Raw genomic sequence first — 26,015 nt, 5'->3', positions numbered from 1 at the left:
CCATCATGTTTCTTGAAGAAGATTTTATTGCTTTTGATAGTACTGAGATACCTTTTTTATTGCATATGAAAATATTTCTAGACAGGCAATAAAAAATTCATGAAGTATTCAGCTTCTGCACAGGCACAATTAAGTATTTGCACAATTTACATAAGATGTTCACTGGAGCTGTGCGAATACATGTAATGTTAGAATCTCAGAATGATGCTGACCTTGAAGCGCAGGTCATCAAAGCCCCTCAACTGAGACATATCTTGAAAAAAGATCCTTTTAGCACCTCAAAGACAAAATGTTTCAAAGAGTACAGGATGGTTCCACATTAACCTGAATTGCACTTTACAACAAATAGTTGGTTCTAAGCTACCTCTCAGTAAAAATATACTTCCTACCATGTACTGACAGCTTTAGTAAATTTTACTGACTGTGGAAATAAACCTAGGCAGTGCACATTTGAAGTCCCATGTTCTAAAAAGGAAAAATAAAACAAAGAAATATTGTTTGGAATCTTAAAGCTAAATGAGGTTTCTTTCACGTTAAGAGCAAGGTGAATGCGTTTTAAACATCTAGACTAATGAATACTCCCAACCCACACTGTGAAACTAAGACATGACCTTAGACTGATAAAAGGAGCTAGAAACAAAAGGTCACAATATTATAGGATTCCATTTATATGAAATGCCCAGAATATGCATATCAATAGACCCAGAAAGCAGATTAGCAGTTGGGGGGGGGGGGGTGATGACGCAAAAATAACTGCCAATGGGTATGGGATTTCCTTTTGGTATGGTGAAAATTTTCTGAAATCAGATAGCGGTGATGGTTGCAGAACTTTTGTAACTACACTAAAAACCATTGAATTGTACATTTTAAAAGGGTAAATTTTATGGCAAATGAATTATATGTAATAAAGCTCTTATTTCTAAAAAAAAGGTGGTAGAAATGTGAGCCCAAGCATTTTCCATAAAAAAACTTTTACTCAGGAAATGCTCTTCCCTGCATAGTTTACCCCCATCTTGGAAATTCATTATGCATATATTAAAAGCCTCTGAGAAGTCCTGCAGTAGAGAACCTGATGGCTGTGTTTTAACCCAAAGTTATCCCAACTTACTTGACTGAAGAACATCCCAGTACATCATCCTCCCCACAAAGCCTGTTAATATCACGCAGACTTAGTGCTTCCTGGAATGCATTAAGGAATTCTGCTCTCAGCATTTCACAAAGTCAATACAAAAGAGAGGATCAGAAGAGTACTATTCATTATCTGTAGAACTGAAATGCACTAGTGGAAAATGGATTTTGAAATGAATTTATATCTACTACACAATCCAATACATTTCTAAAGTGTATTTCAAATATTTTTAAAGTGTCAACCAAAACTTTAATTGCCATAAATCTTCTGATAAAATTATAACCACATATTTAAACAAATATTTCTACTGCAAAAGAAAATTCACTAGAAAATACGTCTTCCTTGAAATATATTTCAAGTTATATTTGATTTCAAAGAAATCCCAGAAGTTCCAACAGATAATTCATAATCCACAGAATTTATAACTCAAAATAAAGAAGGCTTTAACAAAAATGCATTATTTTAAAATAAAATCATCAACAAAGATGTTAACTATCTGAAGAGCTAATATAGTCTCTGCCTCCTATCCAGTCCCAAAGTGAGTGAGTTCAGCCATAGACAACAACTTGGTTAAAGGTGATATACATATCGTGGTACAATAAGAGAAATAACAGAATACAAACCACAGTACTCCAATTTACACAAAGCACAAGAGCAGGGTATTTTTGGTCTGTTTTTAGGGATACAAAATATAAAAGCAATGGTATGATAAAAAAGCAAACTTCAGGGAAGTAGTTAACTGTGATGGAGGCACTCAAAGGGAATGGTGATGGTTCCCATCCTAAACCCATGGTGGGCACAAACAGCTCACCTCTCAAATTTATGCTCTAAAAGAATATATGGAACTTCAAAACTTCTATCACTTAAATCACAATATGTCACATATAATATGTCATCAATCCTAGGGAATATAATTTGCCTTCTAAATATTTTTTTAAGGTCGCATTAAAAAAACACAATTTTATAAAGATTATTTCTGACACTTAAAACCCAACATATAGTCATACACTGAAGAAGTATAACTCTTATTAACACATGCATTGGTGTAGACATAAACTCTGTATTAGAAACAAACAAGTTTTTAAAATGTGAACGGTTTTGAGTGATTTCAACAGATAACTATTAGTTTAAAAAAAAAAAAAACCCTAAAATTACCTGGGACAAGATTCAAAGGTAATCTTCTAGGTGAAATTGCTCTGGGATGCTGCTTGCTAATTTCTTCATAAATTTCAAGTCTCTCTTCTAAAGTGCCTATTATCAGCAAATATGTGTCAGATACATAACATCAAAACTTTTAGCCATGATAAAGTGCTAATAAACTTTAAAAATTGCATAAAAAATTGCATCATCTGCATTAAAGCTGCTCTCAATTATGGTAAGAATAACATTAAAAACTGTGTGGTGGTGAAATACTGTAATTAATAAATCACATTTTTTTAAACCCAATCTCCAGAGAAATCCAAAACTACTTTCATCACAACAGATTCTACACCCAACTCAATATACATACACACAAGACACTGACTCAGGACACACTGTGCTTCTCTTATATTCCTCAGCACACAACCCATGCAAAAGAAAACAATCGTTTCTAACATTTCTTATATAAATACTCTAAATCAATGAAGTCTACATACATCTCACAAAAGTCTCTGACAACTATTGGTCAGGCTTAAAAAAGCAATAGTTTGAGGATCACAAATGCAAACATTTTATACTTAAAAAGATGAATTAAATTTCTATATAGCTTGATAATTAAAATCTTTAGTGAAACTCCAAACTCCTTTATAAAGAACCCCAACAGTCCAGATTGTTTCATCTGGCAATCATTTTTCCCCAAATATAATGATATAAAATATATTTATAAGAGGAAGTTGTGCCTTCCTTCCAAGACCAACCTAACTTCATAGTATCACACAGAAAATCTCTATATAAATTATATACTACTCTTCAACAACAATTTGCAGAGTATGATCTGGGTCTAGTTGATTATTCTAAAGTAATATCCTGTATAATTTACAAAGACTACAGTTTAAGAGGTATAAACAATCTAATTTTGTTAAGACTTCTTACTTCCCCCAGTAGTATGTTGTGGAGCTCCAGTGTGGTTGGATTTTAAAAACCAAGATACATGAAAAACAATTTTCCATTCTGATAATGATTTGGAGACTTCAACAAATATTAAGGATCCTTATATTAAAATTTACATGAAGGCTATTGTACATTTAAAAAAAAGCAGTCCTTATATTTAATGCCTAATCTTAGAGAATGACAAGCCGTATCAAAAAAAATTTCTCCACTACTCCAGATAAAATAAATTTTATATATGTAGTTAAATTAACACTAAGACAAAACCAAAGCTTTTCAATGCCCTGTTTGAAGTCACAAGTTGGAGCTCCAGAACTTACCATGGGGGATAAAGGATCCTAAGGAACCTAAAAAGATAAATTAATGTAATTGGTTTTGTAATTGATACATTTTACAGCGACCAAGGATCCTGACATAGCGAACATATTACATTTGTTTATTAAAACATTACAAATTTTTATTATTAACTGTAGTGTCAGTAACTAGTAGCTTAAAGACAAATCATAGCCATCTCATATTTCCAACCATCACGCATACGGTTTTTCTCCCCTTTTTTCAAAACATTATTGATCTAATCAATATTTTAATTTTCATTATTTACTCTAAAACATTTAAGAAAATAAAATGTTAATAATTTGTGAAGTTAATTTTTAGATACAAGCATTAAATCTTGATTAATGTATAGTAGTGATTAGGATACAACAAATAAATTTTTCTCATAGCTCACATTACCAGAAATGAATACGGTTAACTACCTATTTACCAAATTTTTAAATTTAAAAATTCTGCTGTTTCAACACTCTCAACCCCATACTTCAATTATTATTTCAGCCATACATTATCCATGATCATATCTTGATTTTAGAACTGTTGGAAGTTCTAGGACAACCTTTAATTATTAAATTTGGATAATACTCTAGGTTTCTGAAAATGGTCAAGTTTATCCAATTTCAAAAGAAGTTGTATAATATTTTGTTCTACAAAAATTAGTCTAGTTTGTAATTAGGAGAGTCATTTTCTTGCTGGTGCTATATACCACATATCCTCAGCAAAATTTCTTGGACACAACTCTTTTCTTTTAGACTTGAAGGTAATGGACTTCTAGTATTAAATAACACCACATTTCCCAGAAAGGAAATGCTTATTTTCTTCCCCATCTCTCTATTCAGTCTAAATTGGTATGATTTAAATGGGTCAAGGAACCTAAAATTATCTGTAAGGATTTAACAGTTTAAATGTAACTATTTTAATTCATTTTCACTTCCACCTTAAACTTATAATTTTATGTGGATAAGCCACTGCTAATAGTAAAATATATGTCCTCAAGTAATACTAGTGTTACATTTTTTTATACTTCAAACACTAGCAAAAAGAAAGTAGAGAAGAAAAACCTTTACATACTGAGCTGTAGAGCTTTTTCCAAGCCTTCATAATAACACCAATTTTCTGCATTCCGGTCAATCAAGTTTTTGAATACTTCACCAGCTTCTTTTAATCTTCCCAATTTCAACAGCATTTCCCCTAAAGTTAAGTTTAAAGTCATATTAACTTTACTAAAACATTAAATACCTTTTCAATCCCAGAAATTTCATTAAACTTTACTAGGGTAATAGATGTTTATGAAAGACAGACATCTATGTGCTTCCCTTTGGGCACACTGCAGCTTATATAATAAAAGCATGAATGGAAAGATATCACGCTAACATTCATTTTTGGCTCCCTTCCATACCACAAATATACATGCAGCATATTAATATGTTAATCAAAATCTTTGCATTATATACATTTTTATACATCCTTTAAGAATGTATAAAACTCAAGACTCCCTGCACAGCAAAATTAGATTGGTAAACCACCCTAATGAGATATCCCTACCGTCCTACCGCAAGATTTCAAAGTATCTTTTGTAATCAATTCATATATTGAACAATTCTCTACTTGATTCTCTCAATTTCTTTTCAAGGTCACTAAAATTGGAGAAGCTTAACTCGGTAAAATAGAAATACTAAATACCACTTCATAGCAAGAAATCACAAAGACCATGTTAATGTGTGGGTACCTCTGATGTTCAATTGCCCTTCCTAAGCCACATCAATTGCAAGTAAGAGTGGGAAAGGGGGATCAAGACCAGGCAGATACAATGGAAAACATGTTAACCTAAGATAAAAGGGGGATTCTCAAAAAAATATAGACCTCAACTTCTGTCCCCAAGACTTCCCATTCCTCAAAGAATCTACTTCAGACAAATACTCTTTAAAATGTCTTCGTAGTAATTCAACCTTATCATCTTGGAAGAGGCAGTATATTATAGTGGTTATTAAATACTATTATTTTATTATTTATACATATTATATATTACTCAAGCCCTAGATGAAGACTAAACTAAATGTAATCACTATTTACTAGCTACAACTTATAGCTATGTGACCTTGAGCAAGTTAAAACTTTCCAAAGCCCATTTAATGTGTAAAATATTGACTATCAGTTTTTGTGCTAATCAAATGAAATAATTCACTCCAAATCATCAGTACAGTTCCTGGTACAAAGCAAATACATGTAAGTGCATGCTACTTAAAACTATAATCATGCCCCATTCTGCCCAAAATTATTTTCTGACCAGTCCAATATCTGCCCTGCTTACTCCAAATATACCAAACAACACATTTCTCATTTCAAAAACCCTTTGTTATCTGCTACCACCACAATGCAAAGGTTTTCACTAGAGGAACACAAAGAACAAAAAAGTACACTTCAAAAAACAAGGCACAATTCATAAAATAAGCAAAAACCTTTATCTCTATTATTTAAGTTTTTAAGAGATTTTAAAATGGTAATGACTAGGAAAGCCATAAATGTGAATGTCCAAGGTCTCTGGGGTCTGCAAGGTTACTTAAAACAAACAAACAAACAAACAAACAAAAAACATGCGATCCAATAACCCATCTCTGTAACAATAAGTCATCACCGACAACATGGGCAAGATTTACAGTCCCCACGTTATCCTCACTAGCAATATATGAATGAATATGCCTATGGCTATGTTGTAACTTGCAGAATTGTTTTATTTTTTGGAAACACTAGAATTGGTCTCATTATATGATATCTATTTTTTAATTACTGCATTCCCTATTGATGCTAGAGGCCAAAGACAAAAGAACAGCAAGCTAAGATTTAATCATTTACAGGAAACAGCAATAGTACATCACAAAACAAAAAAAATTTTTTGGCCCCACCAATTACAAGTAATGCAATAAGAAAGAAACCATGATGTTAAATTATTTATAACATTTTATCAATAGTTTAAAAAATAGTGCTGTAGTCAGTAATTGTATTAATATTAATGTCAATAAATATTATACATTAACAAGTAAAGGTAGAGTATGGTAGTTAAAGTATGGGCTCTGAAGTCCAAAACATGTGTTTAGAAACTATCTCTACCACTCAAAGGCCAGGTGACTTTGGGCAAGTCCTTAACTGCACTAAGCCTCAATTTCCTCAACTATAAAATGGACATAATAAACACTGCTCATCTTAGAGGTGCTAAAAAATTGAATGAAATAATGCAGGCTGAGTAATTAGTATACTCTGTGATATACAGAAAGAGTAATTAAATGCTAACTAGTATTTTTATTAAGTTTTAGATGTGCTGCAACTTTATGAATATTTAGTTTTAAATAAATTATTTTAGTTGGACATTCTATTTACAATAATTCAATAACACAGTATGGCACAGGGAATGGATTACTGATTAAAAAAAAAAAGCTCTGTGGAAAAATGTGTTTGACTCTATATTAACGAACCTTGTTAAAAATATTTTCTAGGACTCCTGCCTTCATAATAAGCCCATGAAGAAAATAAATGCATCTTGCTTTGCTGACTGACCCTAGTATAATCATTTACTAGGTTCACTGTATTTTTCTATATATGGATTTACACATATATATGGTATGAAGTCAGTATACTATAATGCTTAAGAGAATGGAATCTGGAGTCAAAATGCATGGACTCAAATCCCAGCCTATCCAGCCATGTGTCTTAGCTACACGGTTTTGCAGAAGTCACTTAACCTCTCTATTCCTCAGTCCCCTCTTCTCTAGAAAGGGTTGTTACGAGAATTAGCATTAGTAATAAAATGCTAGAGCATTGCTTAACACATAGCAACTGTTATTTAAGTGTCAGTACAGAATAAACTATATAGATTTTTGTTTTTGTTTTATAATTGAGGCTATTAAGAAGACAAAAAGCAGGCCTTCTTACCTTTAATTTCTTCCACCAAAAGTTTATCACATATTTGTTTCTCATATATTTCTATATGATTCAAGGATTCTTGAAATAGATCTGCCTCTCTCATCACTTGATTTTGATATAATATCAGTTCACTATACTCATAGTCTATTTTGTTGGGAGGAACCTAAAAAAAAAAGACCAAATTATCTGATTTGTGTAATTATATAAAGTAGTTACAGTTCTTTAATTAAATTGCCTTCTCAAGAGAGTCATTCTTTAAAAAACAACTCAGGAATAGTTACAAAGGGAAACACAGAGGACTGATACATTCTTTAAAACAAATAAAAACAGGATTTATGCTATGGCAAAGTGAAGAGGTCAACAAATCCTATCCCCTAAAAAACAAGTATAATAATGGTTAAAATCCTAAGAAATCTACAAAAACACTACAGGTACTAATAAACGAGTTTAGCAAGGTCACAGGATACAAGATCAATATATGAAAATCAACTGCACTAGGAATGAACAAAAAGAAATCGAAATAAGAAAACAATTTTAATCACAAAAGTATTAAAAATAATAAAAATTTAGGAATAAATTTAACAAAAGAAGCAAGACCTATATACTGAAAACTACAAAACACTGCGAGAGAAATTAGAGATCTAATTAAATGAAGAGACATTCAATTCCACATTCACAAGTCAGAAGACACAACTGTGTCAAGATGGCAGTTCTCCCCAAATGGATGGACAGATTCCAATGTAATCCCCATCAAAATCTCAGCAAGCTTTTTTGTTGAAAGTGACAAGTTGATCCTAAAATTCATTTGTTAATTCAAGGAACCCAGAACAGCCAAAACAATTTAAAAGAAAGAAACAACAAAGCTGATGGACAAACATTTCAAATTTCAGAACTGATTATAAAGCTACAGTAATCTAGACAGTGTGGTACTGGCTTAAGTATTGACACACAGATCAACTGAACACAATAAAATGTCCAGAAATAACCCTTTATATTTATGATCAATTGATGTTCAACAAAAGAACCAAGGCAATCCAATGGGAAATGAAAATGATAATTTTTTTCAGCATATGCTGCTGGGACAATTAAATGTGCATATGCAAAAAATGACCCTAGCCCCACTGAAGAGCTGGGGGAGAATGCAGAGGTGTTGTACTTCCTCACCTGGATTGTTACTGATGTTCTCACAAATATTGGAGACTGATGGCTTGATGTGCTGAGCCCGCTGTCTTGGGGCTGGCCCCTATGAAGCTTGCTGCTGCAAGGAGAGGCTAAACCTGCTTATAAATGTGCCTAAGAGTCTCCCCGAGTGCCTCTTTGTTGCTCAAATGTGGCCCTCTCTCCCTAACTAAGCCACCTCGGCAGGTGATCTCACTGCCGTCCACCCTACACATGGGACCTGACTCCCAGGAGTGTAACTCTCCCTGGCAACACAAGATATGACTCCTGGGGATGAATCTGGATGTGGCATCGTGAGATGGAGACCATCTTCTTGACCAAAAGGTGGATGCAAAATGAAACAAAATAAAGCTTCAGTGGCTGAGAGATTTCAAATGGAGTTGAGAGGTCACTCTGGTAGACATTCTTATGCACTATATAAATAACACTTTCTAGGTTTTAATATATTGGAATAGCTAGAAGTAAATACCTGAAACTACCAAACTCCAACCCAGTAGCCTTGACTCTTGAAGACAACTGTATAACAATGTAGATTACAAGGGATGACAGTGTGACAGTGAAAACCCTGTGGACTGCACTCCCTTTATCCAGTGTATGGATGGATGAGTAGACAAATGGGGACAAAACCTAAACGAAAAATAGGGTGGGATGGGGGGGTGATTTGGGTGTTCTTTTTTTATTTTTATTTTTTATTCTGATTCTGATTCTTTCCGGGGTAAGGAGAATGTTCAAAAACAGACTGGGGTGATGAATGCACAATTATAAGACAGTGCTGTGAACAGCTGATTGTACACCATGGATGATTGTATGGTATATGAATATATCTGAATAAAACTGAATTTAAAAAAAAAAATGACCCTATATACACATCTCATACCATATAAAAAAATTCAACTCAAAATGGATCATAGACCTAAATGTGAGTACTAAAACTATAAAAGGTTTAGCTAAATGGAATAAAATCTTTGTGACCTTAAGCTAGACATATCAAAATCACAACCCCTTAGAGAAAAAATTGATAAAATGGACTTCACCAAAATTTAAAAACTTTTCCTCTTCAAAATACATCAAGAACATGAAAATACAAGTTATACATGGGGAGAAAATACTGCAAACCATATAACTGATAAGGAACTTATATTCATATTATCGAAATAACACTTACAAATTAGTTGTAAGACAAATGACAGAAATCAGTTGCAAGACAAATAACAGAATTAAAAAACGGGAAAAGATTTGAGTAAACATTTCACCAAAGAATTAACAGGCAAAGGGGAAAAAAAAGCTCAACATTATTAGCCACAAAGGAAAATGCAAATTAAAACAAGATACCTGTTATGTGAATATATCTCAATCAAACTGCATATAAAAAAACAAAACAAAACAAGATACCACTACATACCTACTAAAATGGTTGTCATTAAAAGACAGACAATAACAAGTATTGACAAGGAGGTGCAGAAATTGGAACCGTCATACATTGCTGGTGGGAATTTAAAACAGTGCACTTGCCTTGGAAAACAGTTTGGTGGTTTTTAAAAGTTAAACGTAAGAGTTACTGTAACCCAGCCATTTCATTCCTATATAACTACTCAAGAGAAATGAAAACTTGTATCTATGTAAAATACATGCAAATGTTCATAGCAGCACTATTCAAAGTAGCCAAAAAACTGGAAACCTATATATTTTATCAATCAGTGAGTAGATAAAATGTGGTATATCTTATAATAGCATACTACTCAACACTGCAAAGAAATGAACAACTGATACACACTATAATATGGAAGAATTCCTAAAACAAGAATCCAGAAATAAAAAACTATATTAAGATTCCATTTATTTGAAATTTCCAGAAAAGGCAAATCTATAGAAAGAGGAAGCAGATCAGTGGTTGTCTGAAGCAGGGAACAGCAGTGGGAACTGACTGCAAATGGACAGGAGAGAAGTTTTAGGGGGATGAAATGTTCTAAACTGGACCACGGTGATGGTTACACAACTGTATAAATTTGCTAAAAAAAAATCACTGTAATGTGTGTTTACAATGGGTGAATTTTATAGTATGTAGATTATACCTATAAAAAACTGTTAAAAAAAAAAAAAAAAAGAATTCCAAACACCTGAATTTAACCAGTAAATTGTTGTAATTTTGTTCTTAAAAGGAAAGAGTGCTAAGAATGCGAATAAGACAAGGATGCTCACCTTTACCACTGGTATTCAACATTACATTGGCATTCTGGCCAGAGCAGGTAAGCAAGAAAAAGAAAAGCATTCGAACTGGAAAGGAAGAAGTAAAACTATCTCTATTTGCTGATAACATGAACTTGATTATAGAAAAACCTAAAGCATCCACAGAAAACTACTAGAGCAAATAATTAATTCAAATTGTAGAATACAAGATAAACACAAAAAAGTTAGTAGGGCTCTATACACTAGCAATGAACAATCCTAAATGGAAATTAAGAAAACATTTTCATTTCCAATAGCATTAAAAAGAATAAAATACCTAGGAGTAAATTTAACCAAGAAAGCAAAAGACTTACACTGAAAACCACAAAACACTGCTCAAAGAAATGAAAGATCTAAATAACTGGCAAGACATCCCATGTTTATGGACTGGAAGACTCGTTAAGATGTCAATACTACCCAAAAGAATCTACAGATTCAACGCAATCCCTATCAAAATTCCAGCAGCCTTTTCTGCAGAAGCAGAAAAGCGATCCTCAAATTCAAATGGAATCACAAGGAGTCCCAAGTAGCCAAAATAATCTTGAAAACAGAACAAAAAGCCTGGAGGACTCATATTTCCCAATTACAAAACTTATTAAAAAGCTACAGTAATCAAAACAGTATGGTACTGGCACAAAAACAGACATATAGACCAATGGAATAGAATTTAGAGTGCAGAAATACACCTATACATCTATGACCAATTGATTTTTGACAAGGGAGTCAAATCCACTCAATGGGGAAATGGAGCTGGGAAAAGTGTATATTGACATGTATACATCAGGCCATATACAAAAATTAACTCAAAATGGATCAACAATCTGTAAGAGTAAAAACTATAAAACTCTTAGAAGAAAACATAGGGAAAGATCTGCAGAACCTTGTATCAGACAATGTATTCTAAGACTTCATACCAAAAGAACAAACAACAAAAGAAAAAAAAAACAGATAAACTGGACTTCATCAAAATTTAAAATTTTCGTGCATTTAAGGACATTATCAAGAAAGTAAAAACACAATCAAGAGAACGGGAAAAAATGTTTAGAAACCATATTCCTTAAGTATACATTCATGAGAAACAAATGTCGCCATGAAAAAACAAGACAAGGATGTTCACTGCAGCACTATCTGTAATAGAGACAAAATGAAATGGATAAACTATGGCTTATTTACATAACGGAACACCAAACAGCAATTAAAAATGGGTAAACTAGACCTACATGTATCAACATGGATATATCTCAAAAAATGTTGAATGAAAAACACTGCCTATCATTCATGTAAACTTTTTAATACACAAAACAATAGTTTGTATCTCTAATGGATTTACATATACTGCTAACATGACTGGAAATGATCTACACCAACTGGAGTACTGGAGGGGCACATGGGAGGGCTTCAGCTATTTTTCTAACATTTTAATTCTTTAAAAAAGAATAAGAAATGGAGTAATTATGTCAAAATGTTAACATCTTCTTAACATCTACCATCTCTGGTGGTATACATATATATTTTTTTCTATTTTTATGTTTCATATAAAAATAAATATTAAATATACATACTTCTAAAATATAAAATATGTTAAAGAAACAATTCCCATAGTCCCCAAAGCTATTTTCATTTTTACGTCTCCCTTTCTTTTTTTATGCATTTGAATATCTGTGAAATCATAGTGTACAAAATTTTTTATATTATTTATTTTGCACTTAGAAATTCTATGTCTTAACTTATTTTAGAACCTTTTCAACTTTTTCCATAGATTTCAAAAACTTTAATTCACATATCTGCAGGGGGAGGGCAATTTAGAAGTAACTATCTTAGTGTGTAAGGGTAGGATCGAATGTTAAAATGAAGTTCTTACCTGCTGAGTTTGTCTAAATTCTTCCAACAGTTTTAGTGCCATATCATAATCTTTCAGCAAATGGTATGCAATAGCATAGCCAATCCAGGAAGCACGTTGTGTTGGACGCAACTGAAGAAGCTGATACCTTGTCTCCTTAAAAAAAAAAAAAAAGTTTAATTTTTAAAACTATTTTAACTGTTTCTAAAATAGTTACATTTCACCACAGTTTAAATAAAACAATTATATTTAATACCTTTCTAATAAATCAATCAACAAACACCAGTTCCAGAATAAAATACAAATTCTTTTTTAAGTTCCGTATCTAAATTATTTAAGTTCTAATATACCCTGTAATATTCACTGTAATGCTGTCTTTAAAAAGCTGTCATTGGAGACCATGATTTTGGTCTGCCTTATAAAATTACCTTTATATAATAAGAATTTCTTTTGATAACTAAACATCTTGGTGCAGAAACTAAAATAGCTTTTTAAACTGAAATGTGCTGTTTATAAAATTACTTTATGAAATTCAACATATTTACATGGTCATAATTGGTACCATAACTTGAACACCTCACAACTATGAACAAAAGCAGACAGGATGGACATAGCCAGGGAAACACTCAAACATACAAGGGGACTCTTCTAGCAGAAACAGTTACCACTGTAAGACAGCGCATCACCTATGACTTTAGGGACACGATACCAGAAGCTCCTAGCTTCCTTGGAAGAATCAGGTATCTTCACTAGCCAGAAATCCAACCTCCCAACAGACTACACTTCTCATGGTTTATTTCTGCCTCTAAGGGAAGTGCAACAACTTAAAAGGACATGTTCTCATGAAGAAGCCTAACTGCAATGGAATCTGGATAACATAATGTTTAGCTTTCTTGATTCTGGTGTTGGTGGTTGGAGTGAGTCCCTCCACAGCCACAGCGAGTAATTTGATCAGATCCCTTTTAAAAAGATAACTTTTGCAAAACAGAATAATATTCACTCCTCTAGTTCATGTGTAAGTCCCCGGTTCTCTTAGGCAGTTGACATTAAGCTAAACAATTTTCTCCCCTTATATTCTTTGTTACTCCTTTGTCACTTCTCCTTCATAAAATTATTTGGCAACTAGCTCCCTTTTCTTCTCTCCTTCAAATCCCACCATTATCCCCAGGTAAATGCAACAATAATGGGGATGCCCATCCAACAACTTAACTTCTCAGGTCTAAAATTTCCTCATCTTTAACAATCTTCTCTTCCACCCTGCATCAGGGACCCACTCACACAACCACACCCTTATTGCCATCCAGAAACCATAAATTCAGACATTTCACTCTCTGACCACAGCTCTAATGCTTCAGATGCTCTCACTTGGAGATGTTCCTATCCTTGTTCTCTGACATCACTAGTACCTCTAATTCTTTGGGTCCTTCACTTCATACCACCAGCTCTCTTTTACCTTCATTTGTTTCACTAACTAGCTTGGCAACCACTCTCTTGCCAATATTCTTAATTCCTCCGCCTCATTCCTAAAGATCACTGATTTTAACTTCCACTTACCCACCAAGCTACTGAGCACTGCTGAAGAGAAATCACTCACCCTTAAAACAATGGTGCCATAATTAGGCTCAGTAGAGCCCTTGAAACAACTGCAATAATCTACACACAGGGTGTAAGGACATATATGCCAGTAGAAAGGCAAAAATAAGAAGTAAATGAAAACAAGGTTACGTAAAGAAAACTATTAAGAATTGATGTTACTAATTAACACCACTGAATTGTATACTCGAAAGTGTATAACTAAAATGGGAAATTTTATGTTATGTATGTTTCCACAATAAAAATTTAAAAAACAAACAACAAAAAAATCCATTAATGACTCAATAATTTCACTTCTAAGGATCGATCATAAATAAATAATTCTAATAAAATAAAAAAAATTAATCATGAAAATGTTCACTGGATAATTATACATAATATTTAAATTTGGAAGCCATCTTAGACTGACAGGACTGCTGAGACAAATACCACACAGTGGGATGGCTTAAACAACAGGAATTTATTGTCTTGTGGTTTTGGAGGCTAGAGTCCAACATCAAGGTCTCAACAGGCCACGCTTTCTCCCAGAGTCTGTAGTGTTCTGGTGCTGACTTGCTGCAATTTTCAAGATTCCTTGTCTTGCATCTCTGCCTCCCTCACCTGGCTTTTCCTGGCTTCTGCTCCTCCTGCTCAGCTGCCTATCTCAGTCTAGATTTCCTCTGCTTCTAAGGATTTCAGCCATCTTTATTAAGGCCCACCCATATTTATTTACTTATAACAAATTTATACTTATTATATTTATTAAGATGATTCAACTTGGCCTCATCTAAATAGGATCTTCAAAGATCCAATATATAAATGAGCCTACACCTTAACTAATAATAATAACTTCAAAGGTCCTATCTACAAATGAGCTCACACTCACAGGAATGCAGATTAAGATATGAAAGTGTCATTTGTGGGGGGCATGATTCAATCCCCAACAGAAGTATTATAATTACCAATAACACAGTGTAGAGCAAGAAGTAAGGGTGTGAGGGGATATAATTTAGATGAAATAGGGTAGGCCGTGAGTTGACAATTTTTGAACACTGGTAAGGGTTTCATAGGGTTCATTATGTTAGTCTCCCTACTTTTGTAAAAGTTAGAAATTTTCTACAATAAAAGTTTTATAAAATAATAAAAAAATTTCATATAAAAAACGTTGGTTCTTGCCTGCACAAAAGAAAAGTGAGAAATTTCCATCTTGGACTTATAGAAGCTGGGATACTCAGTGGAGACACCCAGCAGAGAGCTGAAGATGCAATTCTGGACGAGTCTGGACTACAGAGATACTGATTAATAGCAATCCATCTGTACTGGTTTGGATATCTTATGTCCCCCACAAAAGCCATGTTCTTTAATGCATTCTTGTGGGGAAAGATTTATTAATCGTTTTGATTATGGTGTGACCTCTTGACTGTTTCCATGGAGATTTGACCCTGCCCATTAAGGGTAGGTCTTGATTAGTTTATGGAGTTCTTTAGAGGGAGCTCACATAGAAAGCACAGACAAAAACGCCCCAGGATATGCAAAGCCAGGACACACAGACATTAGATGCTTGGAAGCCAACAGAGATGCTTAGAGATGCTTGGAGATGCAGACAGAAGGATGTTTGGAGATGCTAAGCTAAGAGATGAGGCTCAGCGCTTGCCCCAGAGAAGCTAAGAGAGACCCAGAGACATTTTGGAGAAAGCCATTTTGAAACGCAACCCAGGAGCAAAGGAACAGCAGACACCAGCCGCGTGCCTTCCCATCTGACAGAGGTGTTCCAGACGCCATCCGCTGTTCTTCAGTGAAGGTGTCCTCTTGTTGATGCCTTGGTTTGGACACTTTTATGGCCTCAGGACTGTGAATTTGTAACCTAATAAATCTCCTTTATAAAAGACAATCAATTTCTGGTATTTTGCATAACAGCAGCGTTAGCAAACCAGAACACCTTCTCAAATTAATTTATACTTGCTAACCCATAATAAAACTAATTAATCTTTACTGTGTTTATATTTCAAGTATATACACTCTATTGATTTGACCAAATTTGCAAATGTCAAAGCCACAAGGACTCTAGTACAGCATTTTATACATAGGAGGTATTCTATTTAAAAAAAAAAAAGAATTGAATGAATAAACATTTATCCTTTTTTGATGATCAAGTAAGCAGTTCCACAACTTCTATGGGCGGAGAGAAGGGGTCCCAAGTGACTTTCCCCTTCTAGTACAGATTTTAACGAGCAATCAAACCTACATGATCATGGGCTTACATTCACCTGAGTCTGAATTCACATGCTTTTATATTTTATCTATTGTAAAAACATGTACATTTAACACTAAAGTACTTACTCGGTAACCTTCAAGGTCTCGCATTTGGATCTGCAAGAGAGAGAGATCCCTCAAAATCTGCAGATTATCTTTATCTAATTTAAGAGCATTTCGGTAACACTTAATAGCTTCATCATACTTCTTATCAGAACGCTGCAAGAGTCCATATACATGCCAACCTAATAAGTTAAGGAAATAGAGAAATTCACAGATACTAGAATACACTGTCCTACACATCTAATATAAAACTTACCTTGATGAAATGCTACTTTGCCTAAGACTTGCTTCAGAATGATCGGGGGAGGGGGGATTGGCAAGGGGGTCAGTGAGGGGTGGTTAAAGATGAAACAAAATCAATCTTGATTATAATTGCTAAACTTTTGAAGCTGCGTGATGGGCACATGGGAGTTCATTATTCTATTCTGTCTACTTTTGTACATGTCTGAAATTTTCCATATTTTTAAAGTAAACTTAGAAACTTCCTGGTAAAAATCCCCACATTCCCTGCCCTCTTTCAATAACCTCACTTCCCTACCTTTGCAACCTCAACATTCACTTATTCTTCATCACTACCTATGAAACAGAGTATCATACAAAAATGCCAATTATCTTTTAAAACAGCAAGTTTACATTCAATTATCCCTAAAGCAACATATAACCCTCATTTTAATTGACTAGTGATATTAAAGAAGTTTACAAAAATTAAGTTTTGTTTATTGTAAATTAAAGTCTTAGCATATCTTGGAGCCAAAAAAACCATCATACTTTCATGCCCCCTCTCTTCACTCTGGGGTAAGCATTGGGATAAAGAAATAAGTATTTATTATTTTGAGAACCCCAACCTAAATATGTTAAAAGACTAAGATTATTCATGTTCAATACTAGTCAATGACTAGATGAATTAAATGTAAAAGTTAAGATACAAGGGCAATATGTGGAAAGCTTGTGAATAAACATATACATAAGCAAAACAGAAATGAAAACCAATTTCAATGATCCATCCTTAAAAGTTTGTTTGTTTTTACAAGCTGAGATACTAGCAAAAGAAAAATACTTAAGTATCCAGCAAAATAATAGCTATGTCCCTGTGCAAAAGAAACCAAGCTGAAGAAACAAAATAATCATACTAAATACTAAAAAAAAAAACTTTTAAAATAATTATCTTCTAAAGTTTTCTTCTAAAATGACTAAAAGAAAGTTTAAAGAACACACATTTTACTATATAGGTAAGTAATTGAAAGTCGGTATTGGAATGATAGTAGAAGTATCATTCAGTTCATGAACACGTTAAAAAAAACAATGGGTTTCGAGTTTACATATAATTATCAAAGTAACTTTCTCTCACACTAAGTACAACTGAACTAAACACATACATATAAATAAACACAAGGGGGGAGGGAACAGATGAAACAAATATAACAAAATTTTGAAATTACCGAAGCTGAGTCATGAGTACATGGAAGTTCATTAAACTCTCTCTTCTGCACAGGTTTGAAATGTTTCATAGTAAAAAGGCTTTTTAAAAATCTGAATTAAAAAAACTAGTAATGGAAAATAGATGAAATTAAACTACTCAACAACTTCAAAAGGATACAGACATGACTCTTGACATCATTACGAAGTCCTTTACGAACAAATTCATAAGCTTCTTCTTTTTTTCCTAAACAGTTCAATGTTAATCCTTTCATAGCCAAAGTCTCTGAAAAATAATTGTGACCTCTATTTACACAGGAACGACTCAAATTCGTACTATTTTAATATTTGAAATCTAAAGGATTATTACTGCTCCAACGCTTACAGCATTCATCTTTTTAACTCCACAGTCAGAAGAACTTCTCTCCAAGTACAGTACAAAAAGCCAAACCACATTTAAGTATTTGCTTAAAGTTTAGTCTGTGTCCTTTTCTGAAATTCCTGTGGCTGGAACTAAGGTACTAAAACGCTTTCTGCCTTTAGAAGACTGTATTAAGACGGCTGAGATTAGCAACAGGTACAGGAAGGAGTACTTGTTGAATTAAATCTATTTCACCAGTTCCACAGCTTTCACATGAGATCAACGCTAATCAAATCATCACCTGACTTACAACCTACAAAAACAAGCAATCTATCTTAAAAAAGAAATACACAATTTAAAAAATCAATGCATTCAGTACTGGATCAGACTTCATTTTTGACAGCAAGTTTATCAGAAATAATTCTACTTACACTAATTAATATCAGTTTGCATTCCCAGACTATGACACCAGACTATGAAAGTAGCAAACCACGAATATGTTAGGAAGTTAATGAAAGACGGTTTAGGATGAAATAATTCTCTGATTAATCCACAAGAAAGGAAGTGGACAAGATCAATGATTATCAAACTGAGCTTGTAGACTTATAGTTCCATGCAGGAAAAGGTGATTTAACATCCCAGGCCTCTATTACCAAACATTTTCTTTTATCTGTTTTAAATTTTCCCGCAAGCTGTACTAGATGTACTAGAAGAGTGAGCAGGGGACCCTGTTTTCCCAAGTAGATGGTCTCAAGAGTTATCAAGTCTGATATTCAGAAACCCCAATTAGCTTTGCTCTGATACCAGACCATAACTTGCCACTGCCAGAAACACAACTCAAGATACACATTCTTACAGTAAGTCAGTAGTACCACATTTATATATAAAGGTCAGCAGACTTTACCAAAAATAAAATGCTCTTTGATTGTATCCTCATACTACTTGTGTTTTGCAAATGTTGCTCTCACTCTATACATAGAAAATCAAAGCACAAATGCCATTCAAAGTAATAAAGGAAATCAGGTCAATAAAAATACTGTTATCTACCTTGTCCAATTTTTCCCCCAACAGAGCAACCAACCACTGATATAAAAGTAGACATTGTACACATACCTAAACATAATATAAGTTAAGTAATCTAGAATAAGTTACATATAGAGAAATAACTAGAAGTGTTGAACATTAATATGCTCTAAGAAGAGAGCTAAAAGGCCATGGAATCTGGAAAATGTTGTTTCACTGTTAATCATTCTGCTTGTCTGGTTTTGGAATTAGATTTCTCCAAAGCAATTTTATCTCACACAGATGATCTGCTAATACCTCCATGTTCCGCAAATTTTGGGTTCGAAAGAATCATCTTGCAGAACTTGAGGCCATTTTTGTACTGCTTCTGTTCATAACATTTCTGTAAATAAACAGAAACAAAAGTTATTTTAGGAAATAAACATACACGGAGCAACTTTTCATTATATCATACAAATTCTAAATTCAAGATACAAAGGAGTCCTAAAAAGTATGTGATGGAAAGGATTTTATACGAATTGATGTTGGTCATAACATAAAGTATATTTTTATCACATATTTCTTGCCAAATTGTTCTAGAATCAAAGAGCAATTTCAAGTTTATAGAAAATGAAAAAACACATCTAAGAAACAGGGAATTTAATTGTCAACCAACACTGTTACAGAATTTTTTAATTCAAAATGCAAAAGCAAAAACATGTGGTAACAACACAGAAAAATATTAGAAACTGCATTAAATGCCTTTGATACTGCAAGAATGGAACGCCACTCTGCGCCTGTAAAAACTTTTCATGTCTTATTTAATTCTCATAACAATTCCTAAAGGGTAGGTGTCATTAACTCCCCTGCACAGATGGGGAAACTGAGAAGAGTTCACAGGACTTGTTTGTAAGTTTTTCAGCGTCTTTACAAACTCTGGTGTCACTCCAAAGACCATGTTCTTTCCATTCCTACACAGATCTAAGCAACATCTTTATTCCTAAGTAATCAATGCCTGTCCTCAGCAGCCACTGATGACATGAGAACACTACCTCCTTCCATTCTCCCCTCACTTATGTTGTCCAGCCAAACTGGGTGCCCTTCTATTTCTCAACATGCCAAGTTCATCTCCATCTCAGAGACTTCACACTTGCATTCCTTCTATTTGAAATGTTCTTTGCCTGATCTTCCCATAGCAGATTCCTTACTATCTAAGTCTCACAAGTCACTTTTGAAACTATTCTACCTAATATTTCCAACCTCCTAGCACTCACCTACACATTTTCTATTATATTAACTTTATTATTTTTTCCTTCACAGTGCTCTCATTCATAGAAATTTTTATTTACTTGATGACATCTCATTATAAGCTTCATGAGAGCAGGGAGCTCTATTTTAACACTCAGCATCCCTGGGGCCTAGACAAATAAGAGCTGCTCAATAAATAAGGGCTATTAAGTTCAAGGCAAAATGGTACCATTTGGGAAGTAATTAATGCTCTCAGCAGAGGTGGGACGTGAAGAATTACAAAAGTCTTCAAAGAAAAAAATTGTTTAAATTGAGGCTATTTGATTGCCTCTGGGGAAGGGAACTGAGTGGTTGGGAGACAAGAGTAAGAGAGAAACCTAAATTTTGAACCATGTGAATGCATTACCAATTCCAAAAACATTTTTAAATAACCTGATTTTGACTGTAAAGCATTCACCTGACAAATGGTAAAAGGAAAAAGAAAACAAGCAGAAGGAACTGTTGGGACAGAAGAAAAGGAGAGAAAGACTATTTTTCCTGACCTACCAAGTAGTCCGGAAATAATTATACAACTACTAATAACAGTAATAACAAGAGTTAATGCTTAAAGGAAGCATTTACTACCTGTCAGCCACTGTTCTCATTTAATCCTTATTTAAATTCCAAGAAAGCTTGTGAGATACATATTTTTTAACTCCATTTTAGACTAACTGAGGCACAGTTGAGTTTACACACCTAATTAAGTGTCAAAGTCACAACTCAAAGCCAAGTCATCTCAGCACCAGACTCCAAGTATACTCACATTAAAGAAAAGTCAAAGATCAGTAAGGAACATGGTATAGTTAATAGAAGCGATAAAGATTCTAGCCTTAACTTTGCTACTAACCAAACAGAGAACCATTTACCATTATTGGGTCTGATTCTTCTGATGCATAAAAGACAGCATGGAATAATTCCAAAACCCAACAAAATTTAATGCTTATTGTCAGTTTGGGAAATAAGGCAGGCAGGTGTCAGCCATGCAGAGTATGTAATAAGCTAGCTGATGAAATCTGTGTTGATATGTTTAAGTAAATTGAAAATTAATAGAAAAAAATTTACTGCTGGTGACTTTCATCCACCAATGAAACTTTAAAAAGTAACGGTATTATACAGTTTTATATTTGCATTGGAATTTGCTCTAGCAAATTTTTACCACATTTATTGCAATCATTCACTTTTACAGTATACTCCTAAATTCACGTAATCTAGCAATAAGCATAACATACCTAGAAAAGGAAATGCTTAGCATTTCCCAATCTATTTGGGGATAAAGTTAACTTTTTTTTTTAACTTGCATACAACAAATCAAGTAATTGTTTCTCTTAATGCTCTCACCACATGATATGAACAGAGAAAAGTCTTCTGTCATCTTTTAGGTATAATGCCAAATGTCCTGAAATTTAACTAATAATCTATAAATGAGTTTTCATCAACAATTCAGGTTTTCTGGACAAAAAAATTTTTTTAATGAAAGGGAGACAAACTGTCTTCCAAGAAGACAATTCCAATTCTGCCCAAACTCTTCCAAAAAACTGAAGAGCAGGGAACATTCCCTAACTCATTCTACAAGGTCAACATCACCCTCATACCAAAGCCAGGTAAAGACACTACAAGAAAACTACAGACCAGTACATCTTCTGAATATAGACGCAAAAATCCTCAACAAAATACTAGCAAACCAAATCCAACAGCATATTAAAAGAATTATAGACCATGATCAAGTGGGATTTATCCATACTATGCAAAGTTGATTCAACACAAGATAATCAATTAATATAATACACCACATTCACAGAACAAAGGGAAAAAAAACAACACGATCATCTCAATTGACGCAGAAAAGGAATTTGACAAAATACAGTACCCTTTCTCGGTAACAACACTTAGGACACTAGGAATAGAAGGAAACTTCCTCAACATGATAAAGGGCATACATGAAAAGCCCAGTTAACATCCTTCTTAATGGTGAAAGACTGAAAGCTTTCCCTCTAAGATCAGGAACAAGACAAGGATGCCCACTGTCACCAATGTTATTCAACACTGTACTGGAAGTTCTTGCCAGAGCAATTAGGCAAGAAATAAAAGGCATCCAAATTAGAAAGGAAGAAGTTTACCCTGTTTGCAGGTGACATGATAATATACACAGAAAATCCTGAAAAAATCCAGAACAAAGCCCCTAGAGCTAACAAATGAACTCAGCAAAGTGGTGGGGTGCAAGAGCAACATGCCAAAATCATAGTGTTTCTATACACAAGCAATGAACAATTGGAACAAGAAATCAAGAAAAAAAATCCACTTAGAATAGGAACTAACAGAATCAAATATCTAGAAATAACTCTAACCAAAAATTTAAACGGACTTGTACATAGAAAACCGCAAACCATCACTAAAATAAATCAGAGAAGACCTAAATAAATGGAAGGACATTCCTTGTTCATGTATTGGAATACTAAATATCATTTAGATGTCAATACTACCCAAAGCAATTTATAGATTCAATGCAATCCCTATCAAAATTCCAACAACCTTCTTTATAGAAATGGAAAAGCCAATCATCAAATTTATATGGAAGGGTCCCAAATAGCTAAGGCTACCTTGAAAAAGAATGAAGTTGGAGGACTCACTTCCCGATCTTAAAACTTATTACAAATCCACAGTAATCAAAAGAGCATGGGACTGGCACAAGTATAGACATATATACCAGTGGAATAGAGCTGAGAGCTCAGAAATCAACTTTCACATTTATGGTCAACTGATTTTTGACAAGGTGGCAAAGACCAGTCCATTAGGAAAGAATAGTCTCTTCAACAAATGGTGCTGGGAAAATTGGATCTCCATTTGCCAAAAAAAATAAAAGGAACACACATCACATCCCCCGCACCTAACACTATATACAAAAAACTCAAAATGGATCAAAGACCTTAATATAAGAGATAGAACTATCAAAACTCCAAAAGAAAACATAGGGAAGCATCTTCAGGACCTTGTGTTAGGCAATGGTTTCTTAGATTTTAGACCCAAAGCACAAGCAACAAAAGAAAAAAAATAGATAAATGGGACCTCATCAGAATTTAACTTTGTACCTTGAAGGACTTCATCATGAAAGTAAAACAACAACCTACACAATGGGAGAAAATTTTTGGAAACCACTATCCAATTGTGCTGGTTTGAATGTATTATGTCCCCCAAAAATGCCATTATATTTGATGTAATCTTGGGTGGGCAGACATATCAGTGTTGATTAGACTGTAATTCTTTGAGTGTTTCCATAGAGATGTGCCCCACCCAACTGTGGGTGATGACTCTGATTGGCTAGTTTCCATGGAGATGTGGCCCCACCCATTCAGCATGGGCCTTGATGAGTTTACTGGAGCACTATATAAACTCAAACAGAAGGAGCAAACTTGCTACAGCCAAGAGGGACACTTTGAAGAATGCACAGGAGCTGAGAGAGGAACTGCAGTTTTACAGAGACATTATGGAGACAGCCTTTGAAAGCAGACTTTTGCTCCAGAGCAGCAAAGAGAGGACAAATGCCCCAAGAGCAACTGAGAGTGACATTTTGGAGAGAAGCTGAAGCCCAGAGGAATGTCCTGGGAGAAAGCCATTTTGAAACCAGAACTCTGGGGCAGATGCCATCCATGTGCCTTCCCAGCTAACAGAGGTTTTCCAGAGGCCACTGGCCATCCTCCAGTGAAGGTACCCTATTGCTGATGCATTACCTTGGACACTTTATGGCCTTAAGACTGTAACTGTGTAACCAAATAAACCCCCTTTTATAAAAGCCAATCCATTTCTGGTGTTTTGCATTCCAGCAGCATTAGCAAACTAGAACACCAATAAAGGAATAATATCCAGTATATATAAAGAAATCCTTCAACTTAAAAAGATAAACCACCCAATTTAAAAAATGGGCAAAAGATTTGAACAGCCATCTCTCCAAAGAAGATAAATATATGGCCAGAAAGCACATGAAAATATGCTCACCATCATTAGCCATCAGGGAAATGCAAATCAAAACCACAGAAAGATAACATTTCACACCCATAAGAATGGCTGCTATTGAAAAAATTGAAAATAAGTTTTGGCAAGGATACAGAGAAATATGAACACTCATTCACTGTTGGTGGCAAAGTGAAATGGCACAACAGCTCTGGAAAACAGTCTGGTGGTTTCTCAGAACACTAAGTATAGAACTACGTATGACTGGTAATCTAATCTTTTGGGTATACCCAAAAGAATTGCAAGCAGGGACTCAAATAGATATTTGCAAATTAGTTTTCATAACAGCCCTATTCATAATTGCCAAAAGATGGAAGCTATCCAAGTGTCCATCAACTGCTGAATGGATAAACAGAATGTGGTATATACATACAACAGATTATTATTCAGCCGTAAAAAGCAATAAAGTCATGCTACGTACAACAACATGGATGAACTTTGAAGATATCATGCTGAGTGAAATGAGACACACAAATTGTATGATCTCACTTATCATATTGTATGATCTCACTGATTTGAAATGATTAGAATGAGCAAAGTCATAGAGTCAGAATCCACAGTATAGATTACCAGGGATGGGGTAGGGATATGGAATGGGAAATTAAGGCTTAAAATGTACAGGGTTCCTATTTGGAATGATGGAAATATTTTGGTAATGGATGGTGGTGATGGTAGCACAATATTGTGAACACCATTAACAGCACTGAAATATACATATCTGAATATGATTAAAAGGGAAAATGTTAAACTGAATGTATAGTAACAGAATAAAAATTTTTTTAAAAAAAATCCATGGAACTACACTTTGCAGTAAGCCCTAAATTAAACCATGAGCTTTAATTAATAGTACAGTTGTAAAAATATGCTAACATCAACTGTTAACAAATGACCCACACCAATGCAGGGTGTTGGTGGCAGGACAGTGTATGGGAATCCTGTATTTTACGCATGATTGTTCTGTATCCCCACAATTTCTCTAATTAAAAAAAAAAACTGAAAGGAAAAGTTCTCTTCTCCAATTTCACATTGTGAAAAATGTGAAGGTATTAGAAAACTATGAATGGGGGGAAGAAAGCCCAATGAAACAATGTGACATGATGCTTATATTTATTAGTACTTTTATGTTTTTATTTGTTACTTGCCCAACATTAAGCACCATATAAAACTGACACGAAATTTTCATCCCATCTATTCAGTATCTTTTTTAACATTCTGAACACTAAGTATGAAGATTCTTTTGGTGTGAAACAACCGTTACTAAGAATTTTTATATGCCCCTGATAGTAGTTAAAACTACTCTGAAATTACTGTATGCATAGAGAAGCTAAGCAATGGTTAACAGTCAT

General features: G+C 34.0%; 1 protein-coding gene across 1 annotated transcript in view; it reads right to left on the bottom strand.

Annotated features, from left to right (window-relative positions):
• NAA16 (N-alpha-acetyltransferase 16, NatA auxiliary subunit) overlaps positions 1 to 26,015 on the bottom strand; it is an 81,252-nt gene that overhangs the window by 53,876 nt on the left and 1,361 nt on the right. The window contains 7 exon segments of the mRNA XM_037800050.1: positions 2,274 to 2,380; positions 4,619 to 4,738; positions 7,475 to 7,628; positions 12,732 to 12,866; positions 16,623 to 16,780; positions 18,196 to 18,300; positions 19,696 to 19,780. Of these exon segments, the coding sequence (XP_037655978.1) occupies positions 2,274 to 2,380; positions 4,619 to 4,738; positions 7,475 to 7,628; positions 12,732 to 12,866; positions 16,623 to 16,780; positions 18,196 to 18,300; positions 19,696 to 19,780 (864 nt within the window).

The sequence above is a fragment of the Choloepus didactylus genome, chromosome 12 (genome assembly GCF_015220235.1).
Source record: "Choloepus didactylus isolate mChoDid1 chromosome 12, mChoDid1.pri, whole genome shotgun sequence".
In the NCBI taxonomy this organism is placed as follows: domain Eukaryota; kingdom Metazoa; phylum Chordata; class Mammalia; order Pilosa; family Megalonychidae; genus Choloepus; species Choloepus didactylus.
Note: the sequence above shows the minus strand (reverse complement) of the source record. Positions and strands in the feature narration are given on the sequence as shown.